Source organism: Rhincodon typus, chromosome 9 (assembly GCF_021869965.1).
Source record: "Rhincodon typus isolate 14 chromosome 9, sRhiTyp1.1, whole genome shotgun sequence".
NCBI classification, from domain to species: Eukaryota; Metazoa; Chordata; class Chondrichthyes; order Orectolobiformes; family Rhincodontidae; genus Rhincodon; species Rhincodon typus.
Genome location: NC_063340.1, coordinates 3,760,403 through 3,785,121, shown reverse-complemented (window position 1 = coordinate 3,785,121; position 24,719 = coordinate 3,760,403). Strand labels below are relative to the sequence as shown.

At 40.9% G+C, this 24,719-nt stretch overlaps 1 protein-coding gene across 4 annotated transcripts in view; it reads right to left on the bottom strand.

The window, feature by feature from the left end:
* The window catches only part of LOC109930670, a 135,753-nt gene that overhangs the window by 95,236 nt on the left and 15,798 nt on the right, over nt 1–24,719 (bottom strand). For 3 of the 4 annotated variants that reach the window (XR_007262922.1, XM_048601246.1, XM_048601247.1), the window contains exons 6-12: nt 22,942–23,027; nt 18,761–18,841; nt 16,264–16,378; nt 14,334–14,503; nt 12,152–12,376; nt 11,269–11,477; nt 1,104–1,238 (exon numbers count right to left, since the gene is read on the bottom strand). Coding sequence is in view for 3 of the 4 variants with exons in the window: in XM_048601246.1 (XP_048457203.1) it covers nt 1,104–1,238; nt 11,269–11,477; nt 12,152–12,376; nt 14,334–14,503; nt 16,264–16,378; nt 18,761–18,841; nt 22,942–23,027 (1,021 nt within the window). In the remaining variant the exon portion in view is untranslated. The remainder of the gene's footprint in view (nt 1–1,103; nt 1,239–11,268; nt 11,478–12,151; nt 12,377–14,333; nt 14,504–16,263; nt 16,379–18,760; nt 18,842–22,941; nt 23,028–24,719) is intronic. The other variant, XM_048601248.1, reaches the window with a different exon arrangement.

Sequence of the window (24,719 nt, the reverse complement as noted above, 5' to 3'; positions counted from 1 at the left end):
CTGCTCCTATGATGCTGCTTGGCCTGCTGTGTTCATCCAGCCCTGCACCTTGTTGTCACAAATATGCACAGTCTATCATTAAAGGAAAAGCATAAACAGTCACATTAAATAACTACTATTTATCAACATCATACAAGGAAGGCCAAAAGAATTACTGGTAAAGGAAAAGAAAATGGCATTCTGGTCCAGTATGTGCATTCTTCTGAGGTTGGGGTAAGCAACATTACTGGCAGAATGGAGGGAGCTTCACACTCAATCTAGAAATACTGGGAATGTTTGTTCCTAAAGCTGGTATTGAATTTCCCAAATGGAACATTGGAACAGGAACAGGCCATTCATATCCTGTCATATTCTGTCATAGAGTCATACAGCACGGAAACTGACCCTTTGGTCCAATCAGTCCATGCTGTACATAATCCCAAGCTAAACTAGTCCCATGTGCCTGCTCCTGGCCCATATCTCTCCAAACTTTCCTATTCATGTACTTATCAAAATGCCTTTTAAACATTGTAATTGTACCCACATCCACCACTTCCACAGGAAGTTCATTCCACATGCGGATCACCCGCTGTGTAAAATAATTGCTCCTTGTGGCTTTCTTAAATCTCTCTCCTCACACCTTAAAAATATGCCTCCTAATCTTTAAATCCCCAACCTAGGGAAAAGACACCTACCATTAACTTTATCCATACCTCCCATTATTTTATAAACTTCTATAAATCGCTTCTCCACCTCCTATGAGCCAGTGAAAAAATAATCAATTCATAGCAGACCTGTACCTGAACTCTATCTGTGTGTAGAAACCCCTTACACACTTGTAGAGAAACACAAACAATACTGCACATCATTAATGAGTGTCCCCACTATAGACTCAGCGGTGGACTAATCACCTAAAGCTTTGCATACAAGGAAGCAATTGCATGGCTCCAGGGATTTGCATTCGCTAAAACAAAATAAATAAATTTACTTGCCCAAGTTCAGTAACCCTAATGGCCTTGCCTACATGAAGTCTATTTAGTCTCAAAATTTTGAAATTTAATTTCGAAATTTGTTATATATCCGAACGTATATCTAGTGTATTATTGTGGATAGTAAAAACTTACTCTGGTGGGTCATCACTTGGAGTTTGAAGGTTAGTTAGTAATTGCTCTAAGCCCTGTTGGAGGTATTGAATGGCATAGCGTGTTTGAGGACCCAGCCCATCATCCCGATCTAGCACAAGCAGACCAGCATAAAACCTGAAGATAAATGAGCAACACGTAAATTTACATCCAGTTTGTTTAACTAAAATATCAGGATAGATGGCCTGTTAGGATTTTTTAAAAATCCCCTAATATGACAACCCTATTCCTGCTGCAAGTCTCCCCAATCTCCCTGCAAATTCCTCTAATTCCCATTGACTATTTGGGAGCCTATGGTACAACCCCAAAAACGTCACCATCCTCTTCTTATTTCTTAGCTCCACCCACAAAGCCACATTGGATGATCCCTCAGTTTTTTTCATCTCTGATTACTGCTGTGATACTCCCCTTAATCAAAATGCAACTCTCCCTCCCCTCTTTCCTCCACCTCTGTCCTGCCTAAAGCAGCTGTACCCTGGCATATTAAGCTGCCAGTCCTGTCCCTCCCTTAGTCATCATTCTGTAATGGCTATAATATCCCAGTTCCACGTACCCATCCATAACCTGAGTTCATCGGCCTTACCTGACAGTCCTCTTGCTTTGAATAGATGCAATTCAATCCAACAGGCATTCCTCGCTCCCTGTCATGTTCCAGGCTGACCTGCCTCCTCAGCTTGCTATTTCTGATTACTGTCTCTCCTTCTAGCCTCACACTTGCCTCCCTGTTGTTGAGGATCCCACCTCCCTGCCAGTCTAATTTAAACCCTCCCTTGTAGCACTAGCAAATCTGCCCGCCAGGGTATTGGTTCCCCTCCAGTTCAGGGGCAACCCATCCCCCTTGAACAGGACACCTCTGCCCCAGAAAAGATAACAATCATCTAAGAATCTGAATCCCTAACCCATGCACCAAGTCTTTAGCCATGCATTCATCTGCCATATCCTCCTGTTCTTATCCCCAACAGTACATGGCACTGGAAGTAATCCGGAGATTACTACCGTCGAGGTCCTGGTTTTTAACCTTTTTCTTAGCTCACTGTAATCACACCGCAGGTCTTCACCCCTATTTCTACCTGTGTCTGGCTGCTCATCTCCCCCTTGAGAACATTCTGCAGCCGCTCCGAGACATCCTGTACCCTGGCACCTGGAAACTCAGACACCATCCTGGATTTTTGTTTACAGCCACAGAATCTCCTGTCTGTTCCCTTAACTATGGAGTCTCCTATCACCAAGGTCCTGTTTACCTTTACTCTTTCCCACTGTGCTCCAGAGCTAGTTAAAGTGCCGCAAACCTGGCCTCTGCTTTCCCCTGAATAGTCATCTCCGCCAACAGTATCCAAAACAGTATACTTGTTTTCAAGGGGAATGGCTACAGGGGATTCTTGCACTCTCTGCCTACTCCCTTTGCCTTTCCTGGTGATCACCCAGCTACTCTCTGCCTAGTCCTTAGGTGTGACCACCTCACTAAAACTCATATCTATGATGGCGCTTAGCATCTCGGATGATCCTGAGTGTATCCAGCTCCAGCTCCCTAACACGGTCTCCCAGGAGCTGCAGCTGGGTGCACTTCCCACAGGTGTAGTCATCAGGGACGATGGAAGTCTCCCTGAGCTTCCACATCCTGCAAGAGGAGCATGCCACTGCCCTAATTGCCATCTCAGCTGCTCAAAGACTAAAGAGGAAAGTTAAAAGAACTTTACCTGAGCTTACCTGTACTTTTTGCTCAGTGGGGTTGCACCTGAATGGAGGGAGAGCAATATCCTGGTGGGCAAATTTGCTAGTGCTACAAGAAAGGGTTTAAACCAGACTGTCAGGGGAGTGGAATTCTCAACAACTGGGAGGCAAGTGCGAGGCTGGAAAGAAACTCAGTAATCAGAAATAGCAAGTTGAACAGACGCATCAGGCTGGAACAGGACAGGGAACGATGAATGCCTGTTGGATTAAATGGCATCTATTTCAATGCAAGAAAGCTGACAGGTAAGGCCAATGAACTTAGGGGGTGGATTGGTACGTGGGATTGGGATATTATAGCCATTAGAGAGACATGGCTAAGGGAGAGACAGGACTGGCAGCTTGCTGTGCCAGGATAAGGTACTTTAGGTGGGACAGAGGTGGAGGAAAGAGGGGAGGGAGAGTTGCATATTTGATTAAGGGGAGTATCACAGCAGTAATCAGAGATGAAATAACTGAGGGATCACTCAATGAGGCTTTGTGGGTGGAGCTAAGAAATAAGAAGAGGATGGTGACATTATTGGGGTTGTACTACATGCCCTCAAATAGTCAACAGGAATTAAAGAAACAAATTTACAGGGAGGCTGGGGAGACTTGGAGGAGGACTAGGATTGTCATAGTAGGGGATTTTAATTTTTCTAAATTAAATTGGGAATGCCATAGTGTTAAGGGCTTAGATGGAGTGGAATTTGTTAAGTATGTTCAGGAAAGTTTTATCAAGCAATATATCGAGGGTCCTACTCCAGAAGTTTCAAAACCCGACCTATTCTTTGGAAACAGGGCAGGACAGGTGACTGAGATGACAGTGGGGGAGCACTTTGGAACCAGTGACCACAGTTCTATTAATTTTTAAATAGTTATGGAGAGGGACAAAATTGGTTCACAGGTTCAAGTTCTAAACTGGGGCAAGGTGAATTTTGATGGAATTAGACAGGAGCTTGCAGGGTTGATTGGAGTAGTTTGTTTGCAGGCAAAGGGACCTCCAGCAAGTGGGAAGCCTTTAAAAGTGTGATAGCTAGAGTTCAAGGTCTCTATGTTCCTGTGATGGTGAAGGGCAAGGTTGACAAGAGTAGGGAACCCTGGATGACAAGAGATGTTGAGGCTTTGACCAGAAAATAGAAGGAGGCATGGGTCAGGTATAGGCAGCTGAGATCAAGGGAATCCCTGGGGTAAATAGGGGATTCAGGAGTTTATTGAAGAAAGAAATCAGGAGGGTGAAAAGGGAGCACAAGATAGCTTTGGCTGAGAAGATTTGGGTGAATCCAAAGAGATTCTGTAAGTGTATCAAAGGAAAAGAATAACTAGAGAAAGAATAGGACCCCTCAAGGACCAAAGTGGAACTGTGTGGAACTGCAGCAGATCGGGGAGGTCCTCAACGAATATTTGTCCTCTGTATTTACCGTGGGGAAAGACATGAAGACTTGGGAACTTGGGGAAGTTAGTGGTGATACCTTGGGGACAGTCCATATCACAGTAGAGGAGGCGTTGGAAGTATTAGATTATATGAAGGTGCATAAATCTCCTGGTCCTGACCAGGTATATCCAAGAACCCTGCAAGAATCTAGAGAAGAAATTGCGGGGACCCTGGCTGATATATTTGCATCATTGTTAGCCACAGGCGAGGTCCCGGAAGGCTGGAGCGTAGCGAATGTTGTGCTCTTATTCAAGAAGGGCTGCAAAGAAAAGCTTGGAACTAGAAACCAGTAAGCCTAATATGTGTGGTAGGTAAGTTACTTGAGAAGATTCTGAGGGATAAGCTATACGTGCATTGGGAAAGACAGGGTTTGAGTAGGAGTAGTCAGCATGGCTTTGTGCGTCAGAGACCATGCCTCACAAATTTGTTAGAGTTCTTTAATGAAGTGACCCCAGGAAGGTTGATGAGGGCAGGGCAGTAGACATAATCGATATGGATTTCAGTAAGGCCTTTGATAGGGTTCCACATGGTAGGCTGCTCTGGAAGGTTAGATCACAATCCAGGGAGAGATGGCAAATTGGAAACAGAGTTGGCTTAATGGTAAGAAGCAGAGAGTGATAGTGGAAGGATGCTTGTCGGACTAGAGGCCTGAGAGTAGTGGTGTGCCTCAGGGGTCAGTGCTGAGCCCATTGCTGTTTGTTATCTGTATCAATGATTTGGATGAGAATGTACAAGGCATGATTAGTAAGTTTGCAGATGATACTGAAATAGGCAGTATCGTGGAGAGTGAGGAAGGTTATCAGAAATTGCAGTAGGATCTTGATCAGCTGGGGAAATGGGCCAAGAAATGGCAAGTTGAGTTTAATATAGATAAGTATGAGGTGTTGCATTTTGGAAAGTCAAATCAAGGCAGGTGAATGGTAGGGCCTGAAAGAGTGCAATGGAAGAGTTCAAGTGCATGGTTCTCTGAAAGTGAAGTCACAGGTAGACAGGGCAGTGAAGAAGGCTTTTGGCACACTGGCCTTCATCAGTCAGGGCGCTGAATATAGAAGTTGGAAAGTTATGTTGCAGTTTACAGGACGTTGGTGAGGCCGCACTTGGCGTATTGTATTCTGTTTTGGTCACCTTGCTATAGGAAGGATGTTATTAAACTGGAAAGAGTACAGAAGAAATTTACAAGGATGTTGCCAGGACTCAAGGGACTGAGTATCAGGGAGAGGTTGGCCAAGCTAGGACTTTTTTTTCTTCAGAGTGTAGGAGACTGAGGGGAATCTTATAGAATTGTATTAAGATCATGAGAGGCATGGATAGGCTGAATGCACTGAGTCTTTTTCCCAGGGTTGGGGAATCGAGGACTAGAGGGCACCAGTTTAAGGTAAGAGGGGAAAGAATACATGGGAACCTGAGGGGCAACTTTTTTTACACAGAGGGTGGTACGCATATGGAATGAGCTGCCAGTGGAAGTGGTTGAGGCGGGTACATTAACAACATTTAAAAGGACAAATACATGGATAGGAAAGGTTTAGAAGGATTTGGGCCAAGTGCAAGGAAATGGGGTTAGCGTGGATGGACATTTTGGTCGGCATGGACTAGTTTGGGCCGAAGGGCCTGTCTCCATGCTGTAGGACTCTATGACTCTATGATCACGTTGCATATATCTAAGGCTGCACAAACCTTCAATTGCTAATTAATACTTCAAGTTTATACAGGCTAACTGCTGCTGAAAATATCTCCAAGAAACTGTATTAATCTTTATTCTTTCTTACGTTGTGAGTGTAATTAGCAATGCCAACATTTGTTGCCCATCCCCAATTGCCCTTGAATTGAAAGGGTGGCTGGGCCATTTCAGAGGGCAGGTAAGAGTCAACCACATTGCTTGTGGGTTTGGAGTAACATGTAGGCAAGACCAGGAAAGGACAGCAGATTTCCTTCCCTATTGGACATTAGTGAACCAGATGGATGATAGTCTTATGGTTACTTTCACTGATGACTAGCTATCAATTCCAGATTGGAATTAATTGAATTGAAATTCCTTCCACTGTCATGGTGTGATTCGAACTCACATGCCCAGAGCATTGGCCTAGGTGTCTAGATGACAGTATTAGTCCAAAAACATTACCACTGTCCACCACCTTCCTAATTTAGTTATTGATTCCAAATGCATTTCGGGTGGGAGAATGCAAATCACATTTATGGACATAGGTTTTGAACTCATGGTATTTTATTTTTCTGGTCACATTTAATAGCTTCTGCGTCATTTTCCCACATCTACTGGCATTGATACTGGGGTCCAAATGATGTATGTGGTACCCGCCTGACTCTTGTCAGCATCTTACTACCATTTAATTAGGGGTCAGTGGAATAGCAGAGGAAAGGGAGCTCACTACTATCTAGTGGAGTGCTGCAGTGATCAGTGCTTGAGTCTCAGCTATTTATGATTTATATTAATGAAATGGAAGATAGGACTAACAAAATTGGAGACAAATTTTTGATGATGATACAAAACTAAGTAGAAAGCAAGTTAAAGGAGGATACAGAGTCTGAAATAAACGTAGATAGCTTAAGGGGGTGGCCAGAAATTTGGCAGATGGAGTACAATCTCAAAATATGTGAGGTTGTCTACTTTGACAGCAAGGATTAAAAATCAGAATATTATTTAATGCAGAATGGTGCGGTACAGACAGATTTGGGTGTCCTTGTACACGAATTTCAGCAAGCTCGCATGCAAGTACAGCAAGTAATTAGGAAGGCAAATGGTCGCTATTGGAAGGAAGATATAAGTGAGAGAGAATTGCTACAGACATGTAAGGTATTGGTCAGACTGCACCTAGATAACTGTGTACAGCGTTCAGGCTTGACACAGTAGATATTGTAAGGGTATTTCCTCTGGATATTCTATTCAAATAGAGGGGAGCTAGACTCACAGGGCACAGTTTAAAAATAAAAGGTCTCCCATTTAAAATGAAGATGAAGAAAAATTTACATTTTCTGAAGGGCATTCCCTTCCATTAGAGATCAGTGGAGGCTAGATCATTGATTGTACTCAAGGCTGGGTTGAACAGATTTTTGACAAACAAGGGAGTTCGGGGTTATGGGGAACAGGCAGTAAAGTGGAGTTAAGGGCACAATCAGATTAGCCAAAATCTTTTTGATGGTGGAGCAGTTTTGATAGGCCAAATCCTTCTCCTATTTCTTATGATCTCATGATCACGTTGAGTACTCACTTGCTTAGTTTTTGTTTAGTGGGAAGAGAAGTGAAATCTCCTCCTTACAGACAACATCAGGCCATTTAATAATACAAGAAAGCATGCCATCAGAAATCAAGACAGTTTCCCACACACAATTAACCATTTTGGAGTTTACGTCCATTTAATACCCAAGGAAATGCCCTGAACACATATTTCAATTCACAAAAGAGAATCATTCAATATTTTAGGACATTCATGCATCATGATGTTCTGTTATAAAGTATTCCATCATATTTACCTGGCCTAACAGGCCCCTAATATGCTAGTGTTTATGCTCCACAAAAGCCTCCTGTGACATTTTCTCAACTAACTTCACTAAATTGTCCTTCTACTCCTTTCTCCCTCAAATGTGTGGATTTGGTTTTCCTTTAAACACAGCTGTCCTTGTCACCTCAGCACCTCGAGCGTGTTTCACCACAGCTGCCAATCACCTAATCCTTGCCCCAACAGGAGAGAACTACCATATCATATGAAATTATTTGATCATGTCAGATCATACCTGCAAAATCATCCCAAAGAAATTTTTATCAAAATCTTTCTTTTAAAAGTAGGTTTTCTCAGTCTCATTTGAGACAGTAGGAGAGTAGGAGCAGACTAATATGTGACTTGAAACATTACTATGGTTTCTTTTGTTGCTGATGTCACCAGATTTGTTGACTTTCTCTGGCATTTTCTGTTTTTCGTTCAGATATCGAGCATTCACAGCATTTTGCTCTTGTTTCTCAGTCCCAACTGATTTAGCTAGAAATCCACTACTCTGTGGCTAAATAGCTTCTCCTACTCTGTCACCTCGCTTAGGTATTGTTAATTTTAAAGCAATATCCTCTGGCACGATATAGCTTGCTCTTCAAAAGGCTCTTTCTACCCTGCACTGTGGATTCTTATTTGTAATGATGAAAGGAAAGATGCTGCCCGACAACAATTTTAGAAATCTTTAACAGATATATATGACCACTTTGGTAGGGGAATGTGAGCCAGCCTAATAACATGTGCACATAAAAATTGCCTTTCATCACAGAAACAATCCAGAAACAGGATTAGTCTGTGAGAGATTTGTAACTACGAACATCAACAACGTATACCTATATACCGTAGCACCTTTAACATAATGAAACTTCCCAAGGCACTTCACAGAAGTGTTATAAAATTAAGTCTGACACCAAGCCAGAACAGAAAATATTAGACTAAGATGATCAAAAGTTTGATACATTTTAAGAAGTGTTTAAGGAGAAGAACATGAGGTAGAAAAGTAGTGGTGTGTTGGGAGCAAATTCCAGAGCTCAGGTCCAGGCAACTGAAGACACGATTGCCTTCATTGGTCAGAACACTGAGTATAGAAGTTGGGATGTCATGTTGCAGCTATACAGGACTTTGGTGAGGCCACTTTTAGAATACAGCATACAATTATGGTCACCCTTTTATAGGAAAGATGTTGTTAAACTTGAGAGGGTACAGTAAAGATTTACAGGGATATTGATGGGACTGGAGGGTTTGAGTTTATAGGGAGAGGCTGAATAGGCTGGGGCTATTTTCCCTGGAGCATTGGAGGCTGAGGGGTGACCTTATAGAGATTTATAAAATCATGAGGGACATGGATAGGGTGAATAGCCAAGGTCTATTCCCTGGGGTGGGGGAATGCAAAACTAGCGGGTGTAGGTTGAAGGTGAGAGGGGAAAGATTTAAAAAGAACGTGAGGAGTCATTTTTTTCATGCAGAAGGTCGAACAAACTGCCAGAGGAAGTGGTAGAGGTGAGTACAATTACAACGTTTAAAAAACTCTGGATGGGTGTACAAACAAAAGGGTTTGGAGGGCCAAATGCTGGCAAATGGGATTAGGTCATATTGGGATGTCTGGTTGGTGTGGACAAGTTGGGCCGAAGGGTCTATTTCCATGCTGCGTAACGCTATGACACGGCCATTTTGTATCCTGGTCACCGTAAACATAAATAGTCAGATGGCCAAATCAAAACTGAAGTATGATTAATTTTGTGCAATAGACTGACATTCATAACGAACAGAATTAAGAAAAATTTCTTTCCCTTTAAGATGTTCTAAATCATCTTGTCCATCTTCTAAACCAATGATATGTATTTCCACGGCAGTAAGTACACTAACTTAGAGCTCATAAGTGTACCAGTATATTGTGCTTCACAGGAATATGGCAAATTCAGTTCCACCATTTCCAAACTAATGAACTTGAGGCAGCAAAGAAAACTCAAGATGATAAATTCACCTAAGTATACTTCCTGACAGATAATTAAGACGTATATAGGAATAGATCTTCTTCCTACCTTTCACGTTGCAAATGTATTGTTATGCAGAATTACACAGAATATACAGGACGCAAACAGGCCATTCAACCTCACTGGTTAATGCTGGCATTTTACAACCCAGAGAAACCTCACCTCACTTCACTTCATTTCACCCCATAAATAAATCCTTTTATTCTTTTCTCCCTCCCGTGTTTATCTGGCTTCTACCTAAAAGCATCTATGCTATCCACATCAACTGTTTCCAGCAGTAGTGAGTTCCATGTTCTAAACACATGAAATTTCTCCTGAATTTGTCACTGACTTTCTGAGCAACAATCTTATATTTATAACTCTAGTTTTGTTCAGTGGAATTATTGATTAATTATTTTTATTCTTTTTTTGAAATAAGTAGTGCAAAGCACAGTGAAAGTCTATAAAAGTTTTTAAAAATTACTATATTAGATTTCTTCATCAATTAAAAAGATAATCAACACACCTCACCTCCTACACAACTTCAGTATTGCTGAAAAAAAAGACATTTTGTTGGAGCTTTTCATTTTACACTCATCAAGACAAATCGTAAAAATATCAGAGTAAAAGGAGAACAACATTTTATACAGTATAAAAAGAGGGTGCTGATTGTTTGACAAGTGGATGGTGATTGATGGAGATTGTTGCCATGAGGAACACAGCTGTTTCACGCTGCTACAATGCAATAGCAACAAGAGTGGTGTTTGTCACTGCCAGGACACTACTGTCAAGCCAAAAACACATTTTGCTAATCACAGAAATGAGTAATGTGCTATACGAACTTAACTGCGTAGTAAGTAGATTATACATATCAAATACTGGCAGATCGTACCAAACAGCATCTCCATTTGGCTTTTCTCAATGGGCAAGCTACTAACCATAACAATCAGCCAGTGCTTGTAAAACTCAAAACACAACGTCTAAATTTAGATGTGCATCTGTGATTGGACATTGGCTGAATAATTCTAAGTATGCTAAGAATCAGGTTAATAATCAATTTGCGACTCAGTTGGGCTTGCAATTTGCTACATTTGCATATCCCGGAAGCTGCATGTATTAATACATAGGGTCCTGTTATTTGCAGACAGAGAAGAATTTAGACACAAACTGCACCTGTTTCAACTAAGAAAAGCAGTTGACAGACATTGTCTGGTTAATTTTTCAGGGAAATTATTTCATTCATCATAGTCAATTTAACTGGTTTAAATTTAAACAAAGCTTGGCAGTTGATTGTCAATCATAATCTAACTAGTGAATGCTCCATGGTAACATCTCTACTAAACAGAGTCCACTTGCTAATGAATCAATACTCTATTCTCATTCAGCATAAAATGTTGATTTTTCCCTTCACGTTAGTATTGCTTGTGAATTTTCCTGAAGAACGCAAAATGAAAAGTTTTGACAAAATGTGTTGTTTTTCAGCAATAATCCTTACTGATGTGACATGAGCAAAGTAGTTAGTTTTAGCTGCTTACCTAATGGAAGGTTCTGTTGGTTTCTGTGCTAGTGCTATCTGTAAATGCTTCAGTGCATCATGGTTCTTTTTTTGGAACAGGTACAACCGGCCAGCATGAAAATTGTATTCCCAGCTTTGAGGCTGAAGAGACAAGGCATCCATGTATTTCAGCAGACACCATTCGATGTACTTTTGTTCATCAGAGACCACTGGTTTCAATTTACCATCCTATATTATGCAGCCAGTCAATAACAATAATAATATAGAGCATCAGTTATGTGATCAAACGCTTTTGCCATTACATTACATATACAAGGACTCATGCAGAAGTGGGTCATAGAAATATACCATTTGGTGACGCTGGACCTGTGTTTTTGATGCCACATGCAAAGTTACTTTTCTGTATTCCACAGCTTCCAAATTTTATTTTATATTTCGCACATGCTTATGAGTCCATCAAGGCTAATTTTCACTTACTCGTGCTGATGATGTATGCAGACTGATGTGTAATATCATCAACATTATTGCCAGATTCAGTCCACCCAACTGAGTTGAATGTAAAGGACTGAATTCTCCTCAGGGATACATAACAGACTGTCAAAGGACACCACCTCAAAATCAGGGTTTCTGGTGTAATGGTGTGTGAGAATAAAGAGAAACCACTGCAGGTGATTCCCTCACTGTGACTGAACTATGAGAATGCAACCAGACAATTACAGTCTGGACGAAGCCACTGGGAGAAGATGATGCGGTCAACTGTGGCACACAGGTCAAGAAGTACAGGGATGGCCAGTTTACAATCTTCTCTGAGGTATCATGCAGGCAAATGAAGTTCAATTTGTATCAATTTGCTCTGGTATTTTTTGAAAATACAACATTTACAGTATTCTCTAGATTCATACCTTCCCTGTTTGCTGAGCTTTCCAGTTGTAGAGTGTCTGTACATAATCAGATTTGGCAGATTGTCCCTGTTCCTTTAATTGGTGGTATTCCATGTCCAATGCCTTCAGTTGTTGCTGTAGTGTGCAATCTGCTTTAAAGCCGTGAAGTCTACAAATGACTGCAATTTCGTCATTTCTACCGGAGGTCTCAGCTGCAGACAGCTTTTCTGCACCCTGTTCTTCAATCTGGGGGCAGATGGAAATCATTCTAATGTTGAAAATTAATGGATGCATTTTCTAAGGTAGTATAAATTGTAACAATCTTGAACAAATCGGAAAATGTTCACAAGGTTACGACCAGAACATGTTTTATTAACATAAATGAGATTCAATCCTTATCATGCCAACAGATAAAGTATTTTGGAAATTATACATAATTTATCTACATAAATACCTACAAATAGGACAAAGTAACTGTTGCAACGACTGGTGAGATAAACTACATTACTTCAATGGTGTGGATCATTGTAACAAAGATCTAGTTGTGATTTACCAAATAAGATGGCCAAAAGAACTGCAGATGCTGGAAATCAGAAACAAAAACAGATATCACTGGAAAAGCTCAGCAGGTCTGGCAACATCTGTGGAAAGAAATCTGAATTAATGTTTTGGGTCAGGTGACCCATTTTGGGTCAGTTTTGAAGAAGGATCATCTAACCCAAAATGTTAAATCTGATTTCTGCCCACAGATGCTGCCAGACCTGCTGTGCTTTTCCAGCAATTTCTGTTTTGTAAACAAGATAACTGTTATTTATCCAGTATGGTCAGAACTGATAAGGGCATGAAATGAAAATAGTTGTGAAATCTTCAATCTGAAATTTTGTGGACTGATGATTTAGGTTATTATACGAGAACAGAATAAGGACTTGAAGATTTACATGTAAATAGTTGTAGAAATCTGATGAGCAAAGTCATTACTAAGATAAGCATTGCAAATAATTCAGTTGGAATTTCATCTCATTAAGCCCCATCAGGAGATAACATAGTTGAGAAAAAGCTGAAGATTTTGAGGTCTTTACTTTTAAATACGATTTAAAATCCAATGGGGCTATTTTGCGAGTTCTGTGCGTAACAGCTAGATGGTGAACAGGGAAATTGCACCATCTGTTGATGGCTCTAGCAGGAGGCCTGAACTGGTTCAATGCTCTTAGCTTATCTATTGATCTCAGTGTGCTGCCAGCACTTAAAGGGTGCTGGAAGGCATCTCAGAAATGTTGAGGTGGGAGGGAAATCAAATTTAGCCCTTCTGTGACCACTGCATTGAGCTAGTTAAAATTCAAAAATATGAGAGGCAATCCAAATAGCAGGAGGGAGGTGACTAAATGGCTCACAGAGCCTGGGAAGATTTCTTTAGGGCTAACCTAACTGTATAATTTCTACAGCAGTTACCTGTGCTCCCTTATTAAGACTAGGAATTAGAGTGCTCTGCATCCAACTGCAACTGTGGTACTCTCCACCAATTGGTGGGGCATGGGGGTGTCCTTCATCAACTTTCCTGTTGTTTTGTTGAGAGTTTGGGATCTAATTCTGTTTAGTCCCCCAAAGTAATGCTCTTGGATATCACGGAATGTTTTGCAAGAACCTTTTATTTCTATCTCGATCTATATTCTCATTCTCTTCACTCTGCAGAGTACAGCTGCTCCCTTCCTGCTCAGTCTATTTAATCATGTAACTCTGACATCATCATCATCATGTATGCTTCTGATGCTAATCCCCTTACTCTACAAGCAGCAGCCAAACTATTTTGAAATCCGCTCAAATCAAGTCATGCATGACTCAAGCATTCAGTGCACAGGAGATATTCCTGATGAAAAAACTGACTGCCTATCATGCTCGTTTTCCAGTGTGGACAGCACAGTAAGCAGATCAAAATCTCTACCAGTGTGTTCACTCAGGGGGAGCCCTGTAAACAACATATCTCTCAAACGAAAATCCTTAGGTTTGAGTTATTAAGAAACGTCTTCATTAAAACAATTCAATACTCATCATTCCCTTCAGTGAAGACAGAATCACCTTCCTGGGAAATAGTAAAATCTCAAAAAAAGGAAACATATTTTGATAATAGAATATTTAATGTGTTTCCTTTTAGTGTTTTGTTTTCAAACTTGCCACAATTGGGTTTAGCCTGGTACAGTTGTCTTACCTTTTTCACCACACCATATGTATAAGCTGCATAGTAATGTTCCTCTAACACCACACCTAGGTGGAAATGCAGCGCTGGGTCCTTTGGTTTCAATTTTATAGCCAAGGCATAGTCCACCGCTGCTTTATGCAAGGCATCCAGGGGTGATTTTCCATCTTCATAGTAAGGCACTGACCATATATTAGAAAGTAGTCAAAATATATTAAAAAAAGGAGTATAATATTTTTAACCATATCTAACCAGAAAATTTGCAGTTAGCACATCATTAAGCAAAAATAGGTACAGCCATGTAAGACACATGAGCGATGCATTCTGCAGAGCCCCTCTCAACATGTCTAGGCTGGAAAAGGATGCTTTAAGACCTTAATAGTCTTTTGACTGGCCACTGTTCTTCAGGAATCATGGAACAATACAGCACAGAATGTGACTATTTAGTCCATTGTTCCTGTTATACTCTGGTAGATTGGCTATCCAATTAGTCCTACTTGCCCAATCATTCCCCACAGTTATAGATCATAGAATCCCTTCAGTGTGGAAACAGGCCATTCGGCCCAATAAGTCCACATCACTCCTCCGAAGAGCATCCCTCCCAAACCCAATCCCCCAATTTCCCATGTCTAACCCACCTAACCTAAACATCCCTGGGCACTATGGGCAATTTAGCATGGCCAATCCACTTACCTTGCACATCTTTGGACTGTGGGAGGAAACCGGAGCACCTGGAGGAAACCCATGCAGACATGGGGAGAACATGCAAACTCCACACAGACAGTCGCCCGAGGCTGGAATCGAACCCAGGTCCCTGGCGCTGTGAGGCAGCAGTGCTAACCACTGAGCCACTGTGCCATCCAATGATAACAATGCCATTGAATGTCATGGGTGATTGAATTTCTCTCTGTTGGAATTGGTCATTACTTGGCATTTATGTTGAATGAATGCTACTTGCCATCTTTCCTCAGGAAGGTCTTTAGAAAGAGTTTAGACCTTTCATTAACAGTCAAGGATCCTACCCCTGTTTTGGATAGCCAACAGAGCAAGACATCTTTACAACAGTTGCAGACTGTGTGTGGAACATTTCATTCTGCACTTTTGTTCCTTTTTGCCTGTATGCCATTCATAAAAAGGGTGCAATGAATACACATTTCTTCTGTCTAAAGCTAATGAGGTCAATTTTGACATGATCTTCAAATGGTTGAAAAGCTGGAAATGGAAGTGATGTACAATGAATTGCTATCATCCTTTTATACTACTGCATAAAGTCAAGACCTACCCCATGATCAATGCAAATCCTACTGTGTCACACTGTGTAATTAAATTCAAAGAATATGGTAATTTTGGATTGGCACCAGGAAAATAAAAAATTTTGTAAGAACCCAACTTGTTCACTACATTGTCCTTTATGGAAGGGAACCTGCTGTCCTATCAGATCTGACCTGTGCCTAACTCCAGTAGCACAGGAAGGGATTGATTTCTATTGGCTTTGGGCAAACTAGGAATGGTCAATAAATACTACATTGCCCATGTAGCATTGAAAAATAATTATTGAAAAATAATTTTAGGAGGCATTCCTTTTCTAAAGAAAATATTTATTTTCCATTTCTTTAAAATAAAGTGTCTTTTTTTTAATTAGTTGGGTGGATAACAGTTAGATAGATATCACCTATCCCAGCAGCTTCTCTTAATTGGCTTTGCAGTCAGTTCCAGAATCTAACTTGATTGACAGTGGGCATAATATATCTACAAGTGAGTGGGAATTTGCATTTACAATTTTTCTGGTCCACTAAAAGAGATGGCATTTGGAAATAGTCATTTTATTTGGCATTTAATATTATTTATTAAAATTATTTGTTCTTCCAAAGGAAAATCCTTACTTTGACAAATTGTTAGTTATTCCTCCATGGAAAATAAAACCCAATGTCATAAAACTTGCCTGATTTGGAAACCAATTCTCTGTAATTTTTAATTTCATTTCTGGCATTGCTGCAGTGTTTCTCAACATTGCCTTCATTTGCACGTTCACGAAGGTTCTTTTCCCAGTTACGCAGCTATCAAATAGCATAGGGGAAAAAAAGAGACAGAAATTATCATGGCCTTATAAATGCAGAACAATTACACAAATTTCCACTGAGAACCTGCTTTGGTTCTTTGATGTACTAAAGTCATGACAAAAAGTCACAACAAGTCATGACAAGATGGCAGCAGAGTAGGATGCTCCTGTCGGAGCACCTCTGCTCCGCCTGTTCTTTATCCTCCTTTTCCCTTTTCTTCCTCTCTCTTTTCCCTTCTCCTCTCTTTTTTTTCATTCTTCTGTCCCCTCAGCAACGGAGGTGAATATTGCAGCAGCAGGCACCAGCAGCAAGTCCCCAGAGCAGCACGGGGAAGAGCTCTGCAGCAGCACATGGGGAAGCAGCCCCGGAGGATTGTGTAGACAGCAAATCCCAGGGGCTGGCAGTGAGAGTGGGAGCAGGCAGCCCAAGGCGGTGAGAGTGGGAGCAGGCAGCCCGAGGCGGTGAGAGTGGGAGCAGGCAGCCCGAGGCGGTGAGTGTGGGAGCAGGCAGCCCGAGGTGGAGGTGAGAGTGGAAGAAGTCAAGCGTTGTGAAGGATGTGAGCTCAGGACTGTGATGTCGATCTATTAACTATGTTGTTCGTCTTTTTGTATGCTTTAGCAAGAAGGACTGTAATGTTAAACTTCTTGGCTTGCTTACTTTGTTTTTCTGCTTTGTAGTAAGATTCTATGTCTAGGTACATTTTTACCTAAGATGATGCTGTAAGTGACAGCTTGTAAACTTTTCACGAGTACATGTGATAATAAAACCTGATTCTAATTGAATTCTAATTCTAAATTACCAAGCATTCATTGAACCATGGTGAAAATGCAGCCTTAAGTTGTATTGAAAGTTTCACTTGGGTATTGCAAACTATGCATGTACAAGGCACATTCAATGTGCAACCACACCAGTGCACATAGCCAAGTTGCTATTCTCAGCCAGAAGGAAGATGATTGGGAATTCTCATGTCATTTATGCCTGGAGTACATGCTGATGGCCCATTGCTGTGCAATTACAAATTTCTTACTCTCCAAATGATGTTCAGTACTAACAAGCAGTGAATAAAGAACTGTGCCCCATTCACCAGCAGTTCCATGTAGTACCTGTATCTCAATGGGTATTTTAGTTGTGAAAAGAATAATTTTTAAAAATGAAGAACCAAGATTATTGAGGGATATAAGGCATGACAGCAAAGACACTTTCACATGAAGGATTTTAAATATCTTCAGAGTTCAACTGAATCTTTAAGCAGTGGACCCTTTCAACATCATCCACCATGACTTGTTGTCTATGCTGTGGAACCCTGTCAGAAATGTAACATAAAACCTGAACATACAGAAGGCCCGAAGATCATAAAGCAAGGATTCTTTATTCCACTGGAATCAGGTCATGACCATCAGTAGGGGAAATTGAGAATAAACAAAGAATTAATTACAGTATGTACATGGAATGGGGCCTGTGGGTTACATGGGGTTAGGGGGTCCTTTGTCTATCAGCTCCCCATTCCCATCAGCCCTCCTTGCACCAAAGACACTTTTTTTTTTCCCAGCGAGAGTGTTTGACTGATCGAGCTTTTGTCCCTCCCTGTTGCAACCTGCATATGGAGATCCCGGTGAACTGCTTGGCTTGATTACTCAGGGCCCTACCATTAGTGTTACCACCTAATGTTGGAAATTCTGTTATATAATGCTGAGTGGGCTGAGCGTTCTACTAAGTAGATAGGCATGAGCAAACGCAGCAAATAATACGATCTCGCTTGTGCTAAGTTATATGAGCTGCACACAATTGATGTTGTGTATTGCTTTCAGTCTGTAGCCCCACATCGCTGACTACGAATAGGTTATATAAACAATTTCTAATACAAGCTTACCAACCCAAGGTTAGCCTAGATAGGTATGTCCAATTGTAATAAACATCATGAAACTATGCCAGCTGCAGCTTGTGAACTGTGGTTAGTAGCATGTTACTAAATGTCTCTCTGAAATGGCCCATCAAGCTGCTCTGTTGTCAAGCTAGAAGCCCACAATGACCTTCTCAAGGATAATGAGAAGTGAATATACTAGAATGTAAAAAATTATCACTGTTACACTGTGAATTCAAGAAGCTTTAAACCCAGTGACAGACAGATGATGTATCACACAAAATCACAATTGATATGATGCAAATTCTTGGCAAAACTACAGCACAGCAAAGGAACCAAGAAATATCATAATTAACACCAAGTCTATCAGGGAGAAGTCATCCAAACAATTATTGCCAATAGTAACTTTAAACCAGTTTATCTCCCATACTTTTGTTTGCTGAGTTTTTTTTAAAATATAGCTCATTCTAAAATTGCTCAAAATGCTCAAAACCCTGCTGTGTCTATTTGCTTCCTACCTCTAAAGCATGTCTGAATTGGTGTCTTGGTTTGCTTGTGAGGCCAAACTCTGTTTGATACCATGAAGTTCCAGTCACATCCTAAAACAAATCAAAATTTATAAAATATTATCCAATGATATAGAAATCAAGAAGGACCCTTCATTAGAAGGAATTTCTGAGTTGAAAATTTAATGTGCATGTAATTGCATAAAACAACTTTTTTTTTTATCTCCGATTCTGCATTTGCACAACTGATTGGGTGGAATTTCAGTTAATATGTTTTGTTGAGTGGTCCATGATGTCTGTACTGCCATGTGTTATTAGTCTCATACAATTTTCTGCTCTTCACCTCATTAATCATTCAACTACGCTCTTGGACACCTTTCTTGGGGAATAGCATGGGCTAAGAGATGGAATTACTTGCTATTCCAGGTCCTTCAAGCTTTCACACCACTGGCACTATATATAAAGCCCACCTACACACTTCAGGGGCTGCAAACCAGAAAATGTCCCTCCCAATGTGGTGCTTGAACCTTGACAATCAGTATATTGCCAAGAAGAAAGGAAAGCTCATTCTCTGCTTCACTGACTGGGACGTGGACATTTGATAAATGGGGTAGTGGAGAGGATGACAGTTTTTTTTCTCAGCCGATTGCCACAGAAGACCACATCACCAGACCCAGACAGCCTGGACACAAAATGCTGCCTGGGTCAGTACTCTGTCTTGAGAAAAGCAGGATGCTTAGCTGTCCAGGAAAAGGTCAATGATCTGTGCTCCACAAGGGTACATTACCTGTGCCACTTGTGTGCCATCGTATTGTTTCCTTCTTCCTCTGACTCCCATTACTAACCCCTCCTGTATTCAGCACTTTTTGCTCACTCACAGGGGACACCCCAGCACTTCGACTGCACTTACAACCAGACTTTTGTCGTATTGCAAATACAATTGGCCCATAACCAGGCCTAGAGGGAGGTGTGTGTGTGTGTGTGTATCTTCTCAGCACAAGTGCTCCTCCTTGTTTGTGATACTAAAGCCAAACAGCAGTTCAAGCTGAGAAAGGTGAGCCTGCATCTGGGCAGGTGACTCTCAATAGGTCGCTAACCCAAAGGCACTAGGGGACAACTGCCCAAGTCTTCCAAGCTAATAAGGTCAACTACAAAGCAGCTCCCTCCACGCAGATGCAGAGTTCAGGAATGAACTTAGTTAATAAGATACAGTGAGGGATTGAGTACAAGGGAAGTAGATGCAAGAGCAGGTACTGATGATTCATGAGCAGGAGAGGTGGTGAGGTGTTCTCTGTCAGTAAGAAAAACTGAAGACAGGAAGGGTTCATAATGGGAGGCAGTGAAAGAAGGAAACATACTGAAGACACACAAATAAAAAAAGTGGAACACCATTGTAAATAACCTTTCACCTTTGTAAATATGTTTTCATTTGCACTGTTAAAATGTCTGTTGTAGTATAATTTTTCCTGTCAGACCTAGTTTAGTCACACCATGTAAGAGATGGGCAAACTCTTCAGACATCCCAAGGATGAAAGAAGTTGTGATGCCAAGCATTACTCATCTTTCACAAGCAACCGACTCCTCAACTTCAGATTGCCTCAGGTATTGGGGATCCTTGAACCATTGCTTTAATGACAATAGCCAAGCCACTGCACTTGAATGTAGACAATATGAGGCTAAATGCAATGTGCAGGGATTGTGCTAAGGCTTGGCACATTCACACCCACACTTACACAAGCCTTATGAATGAGTGCACAGAAACAGTGATGATTCCACACATTTCTTCAGGGCAAGGTTCATTCCATTTATCAGATTTTCAAGGGAGTACTCTGCTATTCATGGCCGGGAGGTGCACAATAGGCAGCTCAAATGTCCACTCTGTGTCACAATGCATTTGATCTGCTGTGAAAAACTGCATAAAGCAGAAAGGTTTAATATTGTCCTAGAGGACAGGACTGTGGCAGTATGCTCTGACTGACTGTAGTTTCCCTTCAGCCCTTCAAAAACTGCTCTCCTCTAACTTTCAAACATAGCGATTTGCTTGAAGCACAAGCAGAAAGTTTGCCACATTGCACATTCTCCAGGTGTGATATTGATCTAGCACAGTGCCGTACAGCAACATGTCCATTCTCTATCTGGCTGATAGATTGACTGTTCAGTGTACTCCACTATCACAAGCTGCCTGCCTCTCCCTCTGTAACTGATCATTAAAGACTTTGTGCACTAAGACAGGAGTGTGAACCACACAAAGGTTGGCTGCCCATAAGCCAATGCTGAATTAAGTATGCACTAAGAAAACAATATGAAGTATACAGAGGCTGGCAGCCTCCAAGTCACTGATAAAGTGAGTGGGCACTAAGAAAGCAAGCTCCGAGCCAGAAGATGGTTTCTGTTCAAATACGTATGATGCCTGTATCTCTGTACGCAGTGACCTGGCAGGAACATGCAAGTCTTAGGTGTCCCTGAGCTCCGAAGTAAAGTGTAGAAGGACTGAAGTGGTGTCTGAATTGGTCCAAGACCAGGCAGGATGACATTGCAAGGCCAATGGTGTGCTGGTGCTGACTTGTGTGTTCAAAGAGCTGAGTAAGTTAATGGCCACAGAACATTCTGGAAAGTTGCTTGTTAGCTGGGACACACATTTGGTGAGCTCAGTTGCCAGGTACCTGTTCTGACTTAGGTTCTTAAGGAAGGAGAGGAGAATTGGAAAGGATGACAAGTTGGGGCTTTAATGAGATCCAAATGCATGGAATTAAGGTAGTCACTGCTCAATGGCAAGATTCTGAAGTCAACATTCATGGCTGGAGGGCAAAATTGGGAAATCTTTCATAATATGGAGAATCTGATTTTCTCATCCTCACCATAATTTCCCACTGTTCTCAGCATGACTCACCAGGGAGGATAAAAATTCTGCCCATAATGTCCATGTATCATCCGTGCATTGTCCCAAAGTGCAAGAAAGACAAGATATTCGATTCAGCTCTAGGATCTGCTTGCCATTTTACCAAAAGAATGTTTAAGTTCCAATACAGCTCTTTAATCTTTGGAGTGTGTTTCAATTAGGTTAATAAATGCTGACCTTAACAGTGACACCAATTAAAAAAATAAATTTTGGTTAGAAGACTTCAATATGTCTGGAATTGAGCAAATAATATTATGATTTCACACCGTAAATAAGCGTAACTCATTATGTTGCGTAAAAAATCTCCAGCTTACAGTTTGCTGATAAAACTATAAAACTCGCACCTATCAACATGCTAGGTTCTTATCACTTCTTATAAGTAATAACACAGAACTAAGCAACTTGGCCCAACTAAGTACCAGGTCTTTACTCTATATCATATTCCTATTTCTGGCGTCGTGATGAACTGAACTGTGATGAACTTTGTCTTACTTTCTTTTATCATTACGTATGACTCCTGTCATTGATGTAGGTGCTGTGGTAAAGTGACTTATAAAACTTCTCACTGTATTTTTCATGGAAAAGTGCACAGGACAGTAAATTTCTATTCTATTCTATATTTTAAACAGTTACTAACTCTTTTTATAAAAGGGGTAATGGTCCCTGCCTCACATTTTTTTGTAGCAAAACATAAGCTTTGACAACTCTCAGTATCTCAAAAATTCTTTCACACATACGCCTTATACATTTAGCAATAATTTTGGATTTAATGACCTTTTGCCACTCATTCCCCAGATTGTTACTGGTAATTACTGGAGGCGATGGAGTTTTGTCTCCTGGATGGAGAGCCAGTAATTGTCATGGGTAACCACTTTTAGGGAAGGCCTGTTGCATCATGTAGGATCCCACCACTACATCTCCTGCCCAATTATATGGTTACCACTCCCACCCATCCCACCCTGCCTTCAAAGGGAAGCAGTAAATTCCACCCAAAGAAATTACAAAGTTGTTATTTAGGAAAGGTAATCTGCTGTCCTTATCTGATCTGGCCGACATGGGACTTCAAACTGAAAGCAGTGGTCGATTCTTGACTACCTTCTGAGATGGTCTAGAAATCCATTCAGTTCAAGAACATTAAATGCTGACCTCATCAGTGATACCCACAACCTGATAATGTATTTAAAACAAATTGCACAGGTTATATAATTTATTAAGATTCCCTGCAGACTGTCAAACTGACATACAGTAGTTGCAAAAAAGTTAGAAACTTATTTAGTTTCCTCAAATAACTGACCTTTGAATCCAGTTCAGTTGGTGGCTTAAAAGGACACTGCAATGAATGGTTTCCAAGATCTGACAGCTCAACTGTACTTGTACAACCTTAACAAGTTGGAGTAAAATGGTGAATACAGAATCTGGTCACAGGACTATTAAGGCTCTGAACATCTAAAAGTGATGGCAACTTATATGTGCACAAAGAAAACCAGCATTTTAGTAACAAGATTCAATTGAAAACTAAGAGTATAAATTTTATCCCTGAATCTCCAATGCTATGTGTCATTGAATGGAGGATTGCAGATTTACATTCATAACTTTTCAAATTGATTTTGCTTTTGGGAAATAAGACAATAAGTACTTGCTTCCAAGAAAGAAGGGGAAAATTCAATCACTCTGTGGCATTCTGTTACCTGCTGTTGGAGTAGATTCAGCAGAAAGTCCTTTCTCCTTACATGGTAGGGAATGGCACATGGCAATGAGAAATCAAATAAAAGGAATGAGAGAAAAATGTGAAATATGTGAAAGACAAATTCTAACTGAAGGCCTGATATTCTAACTGAATATCTTGCAGATATTACTTTTTCCAAGGAGTTCTAAGCTAGCATTCAAGTCAAACCCCACAGTAAATTGTCTCCATTTGTCTCATTGATGGATTTGTCTTAGCATATTTGTCCAAGAGTAGATGCAAATCAAACAAATTTGCTAATGTGCATTCTCCTTTCAGTATTGTATGGACAGCAAATTAGAAGAAGAAATCTTGTAGGAGAGAGAAAGATTATGTTAATTAATTTAAAATGAAGTGATTTGTTAGCTAGTTTATTTGAAGTAGGATTTTCTTTCCTGCTACCCAATTAGAATAAATATGCAATCCCCCTCAACTATCATATTGATTATTCTTCACAATCTGAATTTACGTTTTGTAAAATTTTATGGGCTCTAGGTGTCACTGGCTAGGCCAGCATTTATTGTCCCATCCCTAATTGCCCTGTAAAAGGTGGTGATGGGCTGCAATTTTGAACTACTGCAATCCTTGGGATGTAGAGACACACACAGTGCTATTAGGAAAGGGGTTTCAACACTTTTACCTATCAACAGGAAAGAAACAGTGATATATTTTCAAGGCAGGAAGGTGTGCATCTTGGACGGGAACTTGCAGGTGTTGTTGTTGTCATGTATCTGCTGCCGTAGGCATTTTAGATAGTAGAGGTTGCAAGTTTGGATGGTGTTGTCAAATGAGCTTAGGTGAGTTGCCACAATGCACCTTGTAGATAGTGTACATTGCTGCCACTGTGCATCTGTGGAGGGAGTGAATGTTTGCAGATGTTGTGCCAATCAAGCAGGCTGCTTTGGCTGAATGGTATTGAATTTCTTGATTGTTGTTGGACACTGCATTCGTCCAGGCAAGTGGGGAATATTGCATCACAGTCCTGACTTGTGCCTTGCAGATGGTGGAAAGACACTGGGGAGACAGGTAGTGAGTTAATCACTGCAGAGTCCCTAGCCTCTCACCCACTCTTGTAGCCACTGTATTTATATGCCAGGTCCAGTTCAGATTCTGGTTAATGCTAATCCCCAAGATGATGACAGTGAGAAATTCAAGCACTGGTAATGTCATTGAACTTCAAGGGGCAATGGGTAGATTCTTTTTTACTGGAGATGGTCCTTGCCTGCCTCTTGTGTGGCGTGAATGTTATTTGCCACTTTTCAGCCTAAGCCTGAATGCTGTCCAGGATTGCTGCACATGAGACAGCAAGGTGTAGAGCTGGATGAACACAGCAGGCCAAGAGTCCCTAG